Source organism: Geospiza fortis, unplaced genomic scaffold (assembly GCF_000277835.1).
Source record: "Geospiza fortis unplaced genomic scaffold, GeoFor_1.0 scaffold53, whole genome shotgun sequence".
NCBI lineage: Eukaryota > Metazoa > Chordata > Aves > Passeriformes > Thraupidae > Geospiza > Geospiza fortis.
The window spans coordinates 2,617,480-2,630,341 of record NW_005054305.1 but is presented as its reverse complement, the minus strand read 5'-3'; the positions used below and the strand labels follow the sequence as shown (position 1 = coordinate 2,630,341).

The following is a 12,862-nucleotide window of genomic DNA, read 5'->3' as shown; positions in this document are numbered from 1 at the left end:
AATTAGTATGTGTTCGAGTATAATTGATTCTGTTATAATGTGATATAATCTATTCTGCTAAGTAATAATAATAATGATGCTTAAATAATAATAATAATAATAATAATAACAATAATAATAGTAGTAATAATAATAATAATCCCAAATACCGGGCGCGGAGCGGTGCGGGCCGAGCTGCGCGGGCGGGCGCGGAGCGGAGCGGGGCGGAGGCGGAGCGCTGCGATGTGCAGGATGTCCTTCAAGGTGAGCCGGGAGCCTCAAGGGGACAGGGGCGCGGGGATGCGCGTTTGGGTTCCCGCTTTGCGCTTGTCATGCCGGCACCCCGTAGAGCGCTCTGTCGTGTCCGTGGGTTTGGGGGTTTTATTTTTTTTTAGGGAAAATGGTGTAGGGCGGAAGGAAAGACAGCAGTAATGTCCTTCCCGGGCTTTTGGGTGCCCCGGGAGTGCTGCGGTGGCCGCTGATGGAGCGGGCGCTTTTCACAGCTGACAGCCCCTAAAGGGTGCGTGCCTTATGTTACATAAACTGCGAGCTCCGTGGAGCTTTACTCTGGCTCTGGGGTGACCGGGCTCCGTGCTGTGGATTTTGGTGCAGTCAGGAGCCTCCTCCTCACTTTTGCGACCATCTCTGCTGGTGCTGGTTGTGTAATAGTTAGGAGGCAGTCTTTATCCGTGCTCTTCCTTTCAGGCTGTGGTGGCCACTGAAGCCAGACTGGTTCGTTCCCTTTGCCAGATGTGATTCCTGCCACTTTTTATACTTCTTCCATCCAAACCCACACAAGAGCAGTCATTTCAAAAGATTGCCTCAAAGAAGTTTTTTTTTTAATCTAAGGACAGGATTAATAAGATTTTTTGGCAAAGAGGTAAGCAAGCAGCAATTTACTAATGATGTTAACAGATAATATTTATGATGGATGATCTTCTCTGTTGTGCACTTTCTGGATGCTGTGCTTGCCCTTCTCTTATTGATCAGCAGCTCAGTGCCAGTCCTTTGCCATATTGCTTGTGTGGCATTTTTTGATTTGATGGATTATTCCCTGTACTTGCCTCTCTCCCGTCAGGGTGTCTCCCCCCTGGAATGCTGGTGCTTTGATGTCACCGTGTCAGTTCGATGGTGGCGCAGCAGGTGGTTCCCACCTGCAGTTAAAGCCCTGCTGGGGAGGCAGCAGAGAACCTTTGCTCCCAAGGCAGCTCAGTCTTACACTTGGTGGTGAAATCATAGAATGCCTTGGGTTGCAAGGGACCTTAAAGACCATCGTGTTCCAACCCTCTGCCATAAGCAGGGACACCTTCCACTAGACCAGGTGGCTCAAAGCCCCATCCAGCCTGACCGTGGACATTTCTAGGGATGGGGCATCCACAGCTTCTCTGGGGAACATGTTCCAGTGCTCACCACCTTCACAGTAAAGAATCTCTTTCAAATATCCACTCTAAACCTACCCCCTTTCCGTTTAAAAAAATTTGTCCTTATCCTATCCCCACATGCCCTTGTACAAAGTCCCTCTGCCTCTCTCTTGCGGGTGCCATTTAGCCGCTAGAAGGCTGCTCTAAGGTTTTCTCAGAGCTTTCTCTTCCCCAGGCTGAACAACCTCAATTCCCTCAGCCTGTCTTCTTAAGAGAGGTACTCATGATCATCTTAATATCCCCCTTCTGGATTTGCTCCATCAGGTCCATATCCCAATGTTGGAGGCCCCAGAGGTGAGCATAGTACTCCAGGTGTGGTCTTACCAGAGCAGAACTGAGGGAGAGAATCACTGTCCTCAACCTGCTTGTCTGGATTCTTTTGATGTAGCCCAGGATACACTTGGTTTTCTGGACTGCAGTCTCTGTGGTCATCCCCTTTTTGGTCCTGCGTTGGTCTCACACCTAATTTCTTTTTTTTCTTAGTTTTTCTGTCCCTTCATTCTGTCTATGTGAGTTTTTTCCCACCTTCATTACTCACAAGCATCCACCCTAACAGCCCCATGTTCCTGGTGATGCCAGCTTCTTTTTCTTTCTTATCCTTTTTCTTATGCTTTCTTATCCTTGTTTATTTAACTTGTTCTTCTGGTCTTAGTTTCTGTTCTATCCCTATCAGTTCCTTTCCTGTGCCCTATTTCTCATGTTGTATTCCCTCAAGTTTTCCTGCTCTAAGTAGCTCACTGCTTTCCCTTCCCTCTGAAGAACTGCAGACCATACCTCCCTCCCTCTGTTTTCTCTCCCTTTCCTCTGACATTTTGTTTGGCATTTTCTCTTTCTCTCAGATCATGAACTTAACTTGGATTCTTACTCTTTGCCACTGGCTGTTCACATTCTCCATCTTATTATCCTACTTACCCATGGCATAGCATTTATCTTTCTTTCTCACAGGAATGTCCTCTCTTCTGCCACATTTTGCCTGACTAAAACATTCATATATAAAATCACCTTTTCTTTTTATCAGGATCCTTTATGTAGGATATATTGCTATCTATTAGATAGAACTCTGCTCCTAAGTTGCACTAGCATTTTCCATCATGCTTGATCCTGATTTCCAGCTCTTCTTTAAACTTTTTTTTTCAATACCTCTTTCCCATTAGGACTGGTTTGGAAACTAAGAAAGAAAAGGGAAATTTCTTGCATTTCGCCAGCACAAGGAACAAGCCTGTGGGCAGACTAGCATTCTCTTTTTCCTTTCTTTTCTTTCTCTTTGTCTATTGCCCCTCTGCAAGATCCCTGTTTAAGAACTGCACTCTTTCTCCTCAGCAGTCACCCCACTGTCCCCTGCCCTTTCTCTGCAAACAGCAAACCAAAAGTAGGGCAGGGAGCAGGAGCTGGTGGTCACAGCATTTATACTTTCCCCCTCAATATTCCTGAAATGGCACAGATACCTTAGCACAATTCATTTGTTTTCTGTATCCCTGCAGAGAAACGGGTTTGTCAGATTTATAATATATATTTTCCTCTAGGCCATTTTTGAAGAAGTGTTTGTGCTAATGTCAATACAGCATGAATATAATGCCAGCTTTCCATCTTTGGGCTCTCATAAAAGCATACAAACAATCAAAATCATTAGCACAGCCAGATATTAAAATAATGCTTTAGAGAACTTGATGAAGTGAAGGAACTTTTATCCTGAAAGTTACTGATGCTGGTACAAGTGGCATAATGAAACAAGCAATTTTCATGAAAGCTATTAGCTAATCATTTTCAAATGTTTATTACATTCTGTTCCCAAGCTGTCAGTGCTGAGGATCCATTGTTTACTTTGAGGATGCTTTAGGAGCAGACTAGCTTTATGATAAGAATTACATAAAAATTTTGTCCAATTAATCTTTTGGAATTCAACATTACCTCTCCCTAGGGAGTATCTGATGAGACATGACTGAGTTCATAAGCGAACAGCAGCAGTCACATCCTGCAGCTTTAAACCAATTTATTGCTAAAAAATAATTCAATTAATTGGATTATTAACCCCAAAGTGCTGTCTTACATTTTGCCTACTAGTGATGTCAGTATTGCTGATGAAAATGAAGATCACAGAGATGTAGATGCAGAGACATAAACTGCCACACAGTACACAATGAGTCTGTACTTGTAAGGTGCCCAGATCATCTGAATGATTTTGCACTTTCATTCATTTTAGCATGTACAATAGCTCAGATTTGCATCTGATTTTTTTTAATCCAATCACTGGATGGTTGATGGTCTGAGTGTGCTGTATACTCTACTTTTATACAAGGGATCCCAAGAAACCCAGGAGCACAAGGTGAAGTAGAAGTGCTTAATAGGAGTCAGTTCAAATGAGAAAAAACTTAGTTTTGTGTCCTTGGTGCACTGGAGAATTCTTCCATTGCTTGGGTCTGATCCAAAGTATAAGGACAACTCTCCTGGAGAGCTACTGTAGGACATACAGGAGAGAAAAAAGAGGTAGGAATTTATGACTCATAAGGCCAAAGACTTTGAATTTCTCTACTTCCAGAGCAGCTTCACACTGGACATTTAGTTCTCTTCTCACATGACTGGTGAAAGCAGGTAAGGAGTTCCTGGATATGGATTCCAGTTCCTGCCTCCCTGACCACTGAAAGTGGTGGTGTATGATGAGCCATAATAAAATTCAGTCTGCTACTGTGCCCTTGTAGTTAAAACTGGGGTGGATTAAATAAATCTCTCCCTTTATGGATGTATTGCCATACCTCTAAATTTTCTAAAACTTTAAGGGATAGTTTGGGACAATAAAAGGTAAAGGATTTGGTTGTCCATTCTGTAAAGTCTAAACATAATTCTTTTGCAATAGCTTTCCAGTGAATATCATAATAACAAAGCCAATAAGGCAATATTCCTAACTGCCAGCTCTGTAAATAAATATACATCTAATAAATCAGAGCAGAAAAGGGCAACATGAGCCTCTGTGTGTTTAGGTCAATTGTTTGCTTTTACATAAAATTTTAGTGGTTCTAAGGGTAAAGATAGGGAGACACTATAATGTTGCTAGCAAGGAGGGTATAAACTACTATCTCTACTTTAATCAACATTATCTACAGATACTCCAGGGAAATACAACAGCTGTGAAAAGAAGATCAGAATTTAGCTTATTGTGCTTCCTAAAATTTTCAGACTCCTGCCCCTGCGTGTGCTGGTGCAAGAAATACCACTATCAATTTATAGGAAGTGACTTATAATTTACTGAATGGTTGGAACATCTCTCATCTAAAACAGCTGTCAGTTTTCCAACCTATTAATATTAAAAATACAACCCATGGAAAGTGCTCAGTGTGACAGACCTGGGATAGATTCAGATTCATGATTCTTGTGTCTACTGGTTTCTGCAAAGTTTATTGTCTTCATGTCAGTGAAGGCAGCAATTTAAACTGTGCTGTATATGTGCATTTTAATTATAAAGCATAAAACTATTGAATCCTGATTCCCTGCCATATTACATGTGCACACTGACATTTAGACAAGAATGCCTATGTAATTTCTGAAGCTGAATGATTGACTTTTATATCCACTCTGCACTCTCTCTGGGTTATCCTGAAGGCAGGGTTTGCTGCAAAGCAATGCCCCTGGGTATTTTTGACTCTGCTTTGGTGTGACTATTGGTGAAGTGATGTTTTACACCTCTGTAGGTGGTTTAGGCCCTTATTAAAAAATCAACAGCACAAGTCTGCTCTAGAATATGTATCATTGCCATCACAGTGTTTCCCCCCACACTTCACCCTGACAGTGCTTACCTGTCAAGGTAGAATATTGGCAGCTGTCTGCATCGATTAGGTAAAGAGGGTAGGAGCAAAGTCCATGTCTTTCCCTTCTGTCCTTTTCCTGTGCTGGAGCAGTCATCATTCACTCCTACCCAGGAGATATTGCACATGCCCACAGTCCCAGGGTGTTAATTCCAGGCAGGAGGTAGAACAAGCAGTCTGGGAGATGCATGAGCAATACATTTCCTGTATTGGAACTTTGTGTGCAAAAAAGAAGGGGATGACAGAGAGCTAATCCGAAACCCAAGAGGATGTCCTGCAGCAGGACATGTCAGCAGGATTCTTCAGCCTACTGTGGCCAGCCCCACCACAGAAGCAGACAATATAGACATCACTGAGCATGTTGTTTTCTGTGATGTTTCCCTGTGGATCTGGCCTAGTATCATCCTTTCTCATTACAGGGCAATCTAAGAGACATAGGCTGCCATGGACACAAGGAAGACTTGAAATAACATGAGGAAGCTCAGGAAGACTGGTCTCTTTAATTGCAAAAAGAAATTAAATTAGCTTCCTTTCCATGCTCTGGGCTTGAAAGAACAGCACATTAAGCTGAAACTTTCCTGTCTTGAATGCAGAATGTATGGGATGTGTATGCTTGCCTAGTGCATTTTCCAAAGGGATTTATTTCTGCTTTTTTTTTCTTTTTCCTTTTCCTTTTTTTCCACCAGAAAGAAACACCACTTGCCAATGCTGCATTTTGGGCTGCAAGAAAAGGAAACCTGGCTCTGCTCCAGCTGCTGCTGAACAGTGGGCGAGTAGATGTGGACTGCAAAGACAGCGTATGCACACAATGCACCTACAGCCACAGCACTCATTTTGCATCACTTTCCATAGCCCACCATGCAGAGGGTGTAGTAAGGATCTAACATGAAACATATGGATGTCTTATGGTACTTCAGGATGATTTAAAACCTTCTCCTGTCAGTAATCAAGCTTGAAACGTGAGATAAAATAGTGTGATGATTTACATCAGTGGCAAGGGGTTAAGAATTTGCCAGCACTCAAAAATGTGTCTTACACAGTTATTTGTGGTGCTGACATTACAAACACACATCCTAGCACCTCAGGCTTCTCTTTGCAAAGGAATGTCATTGCAGTAATAGATCACAGTGAAGAGGTGGCTGAATTGAGCCCAGGTAGCAATGATTCTGTCAGCTAACAGACCTTCTCATAATTAGAACAACTGCTGGCCTCCTAAATTCTTCCTCCTCCACCCAATCTCTGGACTGGGCACCAACATGAAGGCACAAGATTGCCAAGCAAGAGGAGCCCATACACATGACAGATTTCATGGGAATTTCCTTACTGTAATTGACATGGGTTGAAATTAGTTTTGAGATTATAAATGGGTTGATAACACAGATAATGAGCAGGTCTTTCTGTTCTGCCTACAACACATGGAGAGATACTTGATTGTGCTGAGTCAAAGAGCAAGGGGAAAAGGAGGGTGAGAAGTTCCAGGTTTCTTTTGTTTAGCATTGGGACTGACTGACACAGAGTCATGCTGGTGTTGGTAAGGACTGATGCCACTTCCAGCCCAAAACATGAATTGCCACAGCTTCTCTCACTTTGAATACCTTCAAAGTGTAAGAGATTTTTCTAAGCCCATTGACTTTAATGTATCTTTTCATTTTCATTTCATTTTTGCCCTGTAGGCAAGTATTTGTCCTACAGCACTTCTGGAGCTGCTGCTGTGACTGTCCTTCTGACAAGGGGGGGAAGGTTGTTCAAATAGAGGCTTGTAGTAAACGGGACAGAGATCAGTATAAAAAAATAAAGTCACTACTGTTCATTTTTTCTCAAAAAAAGGCTAACTTTGGACAAGGACTTTCACACTGCACTGCAATAATAATTGTATCAGACATACACATTCTCTAGACTAAATGTTTTTTTACAATTAAGACCGCATGTTTCTTTTTTGTAACGTCACCCATTCCTTCTTTAAATTGAGCTGTTCTGTGTGAATGGTTTTGAAGGATGTGTTTCATCCTTATGCATGTGGTTTCTGCATATTGTCCATACACTGCATACATATAAATCTTACTTCATTCACTGGAAGTGACCTTATAGTGTACTGAGGGAGTTGAACACAGATTTCTGTACAGAAAGTTCTCTCTTACAATGTGAAGAGTCACTGAGTGAGTTTGCTCTCATTATTTGGATAGGGAATTGCTGTTCAAATCACCCAGCCCCTTCTCCTGACTATGACTCAGAATTCTGAGTGACTCAGCTGAGTCACTCAGCTCCTGTGTCTGTGGTTATTCTTCTGGAAATGATGCAAAGAACTTTGGTATTCTCTGCTTAAAAAGAGAAAAAAAAGCTGTTTAAAAACTAAGCCCATTCTTTTTATATTTGTTGCACTTATTTTGGGACAATAAGGTATCATAAGCTCCCTACAGCTTTTTGGCAGACATGCTGTCTCATCCAGACAGCCTGATTCATTGCTGTAGGTGTCTGTTGAAGGTACTGACTTGTTTTTCCTTACTCCCAGCTTGGCACAACAGCTCTGATGGTAGCATCTTACTATGGCCACATAGATTGTGTACGGGAGTTGGTGTTGCAAGGAGCAGATATCAATCTGCAGAGAGAGGTAGGATTCAAACAGGGCTTGATTAAGTGACTGTTGGTTACAAATAATAAGAGTGTTGTTCTGCTGCTTGTTGCCAATTGTTTCTTTGTCATTTGCTGTATAGTGTATTTATAACATGTATAGCAGGTTCTGTTCTGAGGACATCAGGGAATCAGATATCTGGAGTTTACAACAGAAAATCAGATGCCAGAGGTACATTTATAATAACTCATGAAACTTTTTCAGCACATCTGGTTGGTGAGGGTCAGTTACACCTGGGATGTAACCCCCCATGGCTATGCCATTTATGTATTTGCAGTTTTACTTTTTGGCACAACAGTTTACAGATCTCCAGATGGGATAAATAATAAGAAGACCTTTACCATTTGATTTGCAGCCTGGTCATTAAAACAGAGTGGATGCCGTTGCTAGCACAGGGATTATTTTTGACTCTGTATGTTTTGGAGTTTCTGCCTTTTAGTCTGAGTCAACTCATCTCTAGCAGCCACACAGCTTTATCATCTGTACCCTTCCCTGCATCTCTGCTTGGCATTCAAGGCATGTCTTGCACCATGACATCAGCATGGAAGGGACATCAGCAACTGATTTTTTGGGGAAATTGCCTTTCGCTCATACTCCGTGCAGACAGTTGTAAGGATTGCAGTTGCTCTGGTCTGCATGTTGACTGCTCAAAGAGCAGAATTGCTCTGGGACAACCACTGGTTTTAAGAGAAGAGGAGTGTAAGGAGGGCATGAAATTACGTGGGATGGTGGCAGGTAATGCAGGATAGCAGTGTGCTCATTGCTCAAACAGTACAAGCCAAGGTTTCTTACTTTCTTTGGTTACCTGGAACCAGAGCATTAATCTCATGCTGACATCTGCAAGTTATTGAGTCAGTGAATGCCCTGTTTTATGATGTAGGTGTCTTTGCACTTACTGGCCTAAACTTGCTCTAACCATGACTGTCGGTGTCTTTCAGTGGGGTCCTGTTCTAACAAAACATGTACTTAAATACGTCCCTTCCCTTAGGTAAACATTGCTTGGAAAGAAGCAACAAAAGAAAAAGTTAAGAACAGTTTTATGGAGCTGCGCTTGATTATCACTCAGAAAATACTGATTCAACAAGCCAACAAAAAAGAAAAAACACTGAAAGCCTCCAAAATCACTCTGTTGCAGAAAGGGAGCAAAACAGATGAAGTTTAAGCACTAAAGATCAATGGCACTGTTCTGCAACTAAATGTGGTTACTCCAACCACTGCTCTTGTTCTCTGAAGTTATTGTGAAGTTCAGGGAAAAGAGAGTCCCATAAATGTGCCCAGGAGAGCAGGCTCTTAAATTATCTAAATGGGGCCATGTACTGTTGTAAAGGCTTTGGGCACTGGAGTGAATTTCACATCTAGCTCCCATTTCCTGTAGTTTCTACATGGGGTGAGAGAGCCCAAAGTCAAGAAAGCCTGCATCTATCTCCCTTCCTTCCCTTCCTTCCCTTCCCTTCCTCTCCTCCCTCCCAAATGCTGGACAGATTTTTCAGTGCAGTGGGAAGAAGACTGAGTTAAGATACCTGGTGTCCTCTGGAGTCTTCAAATTCATCATGTCTTTTCAGCTGATATTCAACTTATTGAGCTCGATACTTTTTAATTTGAAATGTCTATACTTCAGTCAAGTGTGTTATGTGTTTGTTACTATTTTATTCCATTTTTCCTTTACAGTCAGGTGCAACATCTCTGTTCTTTGCTGCACAGCAAGGCCACAATGATGTAGTGAAGTTTCTCTTTTCATTTGGAGCCTCCACTGAATTTAGGAATAAAGTAAGATGATGTGTCTATTTTTGCATGCTGATACATCCTGACAGTCAAGGCTGGGTTTTTGTATTCATATGAAACATGACAGGGAAGTGTTAAGATGATGAAATTTCCTCACGTGAACAGTTTTGAGTAATGGAACACATTGTGAAATATTAACTTTGGACTAGCTTTTCCTACCTGGACTGAATGGCATAAGTTCATCAAGGTCCCTTGATAGTGATATGAGTCTTTCTTCATAAGCCATCCTCCAATACAAGTTCAAAGGGTCTTTTTGTACATACCAAGTAGGATTCTGATTTAGGTGTTTATGTCCTCTGGTTGCATAGAACTTACATTTTATCGACACTGGGATGTCTCTGCATGCCACCATAGGATACATAAGAATATAATGCTTCCAGTCCTCCCTAAATTCCTACTTTCCTATCTGGGATAAGAAGATGAAATGCACCTCAGAGCTTTTATTTCTTTATTCAGGCAAGTACTTTTCCAAAATCTTCTTAGAATAGCCAAAAGCACAGGTGACAGGACCTGGGTTCCTCACCCCTCATGGGGTCAACAGCCGCAAGATCAGCAGTTCATCACTGACAGCAGTACATCAACCAATTTTTTTTGCCCAAGCCAGTATTAGCACCTCTGCTGTCAGCAAACAGGGGGAAAAGCACCATATTTTCATGAAGTATACTTGTTCTTGACATGCTGGCTACATTTTGAAGCATTTGCATTGTCTGGGGAGGAGGACACTTGCCAGTCACTTATCCTGGGATCCCTAGTGATGTCTTTGAAGAAGCATTAGTTCTTTACTCCACATTAATCAATTTCTCAGGATATTTTAGTCTGTGATTTGAATGATTCTCTCAATCCATACCTGCTTTCTGGAGTCCCTAGAAATACAGGCTCTAAACATAAGGGAATTGATGGAGCATCAGAAACTCAGCTCCTTATGCTCTAGGGGCTAAAATCCTCTTAATTTGTGGTCAGAGTTCAAACATATCCATAGAGTAGGATTCTGATACCCCAGGGAGCTGTGCTTGTGGTGAGCAACCCTCTGACTGCAGCAGCAATCAGTAATAAAAGCATGAATGAAATTGTGGCTGTTTAACACAACACAGAGTGCAGCTGTGAAAGTTGGCAATGCAGGAGGTTGCTGTGTTAAATACAACAGCTGTATGTTACAATGCTGGAAAATCTCATGTGGGACAAATTTCTTGGGTAAGGTTGCACATTCAAATAAATGTTGCTTCTCTGATTTTTATTTCAGGGTATGGCTGGGGGTTAGCAAGATTCAGAGGGGTCATCTTCCCTTACATTCAGCTGGCAAATCAGAGGCTCAGTACCTTATTCTGTATAGAAAGACAGTTGCATTTTCACTCAATCTTTTCACAGCCTGTGAACTAGGAGTTTGTGAAAAGGCCAAGATGTGATCCAAGAGGTGAACAGCAGACTTGAAATTGTCTCATCCTTCATGACAATATGCAATCTTTTATGAAGCATGCAAAATATATTGATGTGAAATACTAGGGCAGATAAAAGAGAAAAGATCTAAATTATAAAAGAATATTCCTGTGTTCAGATGCTCCAAATGGCTTCCGTCTTTGGACAAATGCAAGTTTGGGGTCTACTGTTGCTCACGTTTAAAATTTAATTCCAGAGCCTTTTTCCTGCCTGACCCTGCTTCTGAACCCAGACCTGACTTGGTCCGTATGCCAGTCCCAAGTATCTTTTGAGCTGCTGATTGCTCTTCCTCTCCAGGCCACAGCTTTCTGTTACATGCAGACAAGCTGGTTGAAAGATAAGACCAGCTCCCAGTGGGTGTAACATGGGAAACTGTCTGTGATGTGCATGTGAGATGATTTTCCAGCAGCATCACTCAGTGTGTGCCTGAGCGGGAGGCACCAGTCAGGTGTAGTGCATGGACAGTCCACATCTTCCCCTGTATCAGTTCAATCTTCTGATTTAATAATGTGGTTATCATAGCTTGGAATAATTCCATCGTTCTGTTAACAGGTGACCAAGGTGACAGGCTCCTCTATCCCTCCCAAACCCCAGAAACAATATAGTTGATAAAATACACCTTTTCAGGTTAGGAACAAGGCATTTTCTCACTAAGACACTCATCTGGGAGCAGCACTGGAAAAGATATGGTTGATCCTGTTTTTAAAGGGCAATGCAAAATGAATCCATTTGCAAAGAATATACATATATATTTCTATTATAAATTACGACATGGATTTGGAATAAGCACACAAAATGAATGTATCCTAGAAAACAGAGACCTAACTGAGGAACTGCAAAGTCCAACATCTTTTTCATGCACTTATCTGTAAAGTATGATTATTACATTTGTTACTCATATATGAGAATTCTGGAGAACTATCTTAATACAGGCACACTATTCTTGTTAAGCTTTGTGTCATTAGAATCGATATGTGCTATGGCAGGCAAAGTAGAACTATTCTAAAATGGTGTAGTAAAGTAATTAGCAATAAATGCTGATGTTCTAAAGAGAATGAATAGCACTATTGGAGGTTATTATATAATTATTACATATAATATTAGTCATTAATATTATTCTGCATTGTCCCAGTCTGACATCCACAGAAATATTTAACATAGGTTGAAGCTTTTTTCTTTTATTCTGATAGATGTGATAAGCATGTGAGTTCTTAAAAAGCATGATGCATGTTTTCTGAGCAGCACTGCAGGTTGAACAGTATGTCAGAGGCTGCTTTTCAGCAGGCACTGATTGCAGAAGAACAGTTCTCCTCCTCTGTACCATTTTTTTAGAGATGGTAAAACAAGGTATAATTCTAAGCTATTTCAAGTGATGATGACAGAGGAAAGGGGTCAGCAAATAGACAGGGAAGTCTACACCATTTAGCATGGGCTTACCCAGTGTTGCTGTTCCAAGTATTTTCACTGTAGATCAGCAGCTGCTGTTATGTACTGGCAGTGAGGAGCACAGACCCTGGGGAGGGCAGAAAAATGGTTTCAGGGGAAGAATTGCAGAGGTAGTCGAGACAAGTCCAGCTCCTATCTGAGCTGGAAATATTTGCAGGATTAATAGAAGCTTCTTTGTGTCAGGAAAACAGGATATGAGCAAGAAGTAAACCCAAGGCAATGTGCCATCTCTAAGAGGTTGCACAGTGGCCTCCTGCCCACTGCAGAAGGGGTGATAGCCCCAGGAGCCCCTCAGTGCTTGCTCACATGGCCAGCTCCCACTTGCTGCCCTGCTCAGAGTTTCCAAGAGGCTTGCCAGCACCAAAGACGCTGCT

The 12,862-nt window shown here is 41.8% G+C and overlaps 1 protein-coding gene across 2 annotated transcripts in view; it reads left to right on the top strand.

Annotated features, from left to right (window-relative positions):
* The first annotated feature begins 209 nt into the window (after nt 1-209).
* ANKRD29 (ankyrin repeat domain 29) overlaps nt 210-12,862 on the top strand; it is a 27,478-nt gene continuing 14,825 nt past the window's right edge. For both annotated transcript variants that reach the window (XM_005418286.2, XM_014312031.2), the window contains exons 1-4: nt 210-243; nt 5,884-5,994; nt 7,707-7,805; nt 9,495-9,593. In XM_005418286.2, the coding sequence (XP_005418343.1) occupies nt 223-243; nt 5,884-5,994; nt 7,707-7,805; nt 9,495-9,593 (330 nt within the window). In that variant the 5' untranslated portion in view covers nt 210-222. The remainder of the gene's footprint in view (nt 244-5,883; nt 5,995-7,706; nt 7,806-9,494; nt 9,594-12,862) is intronic.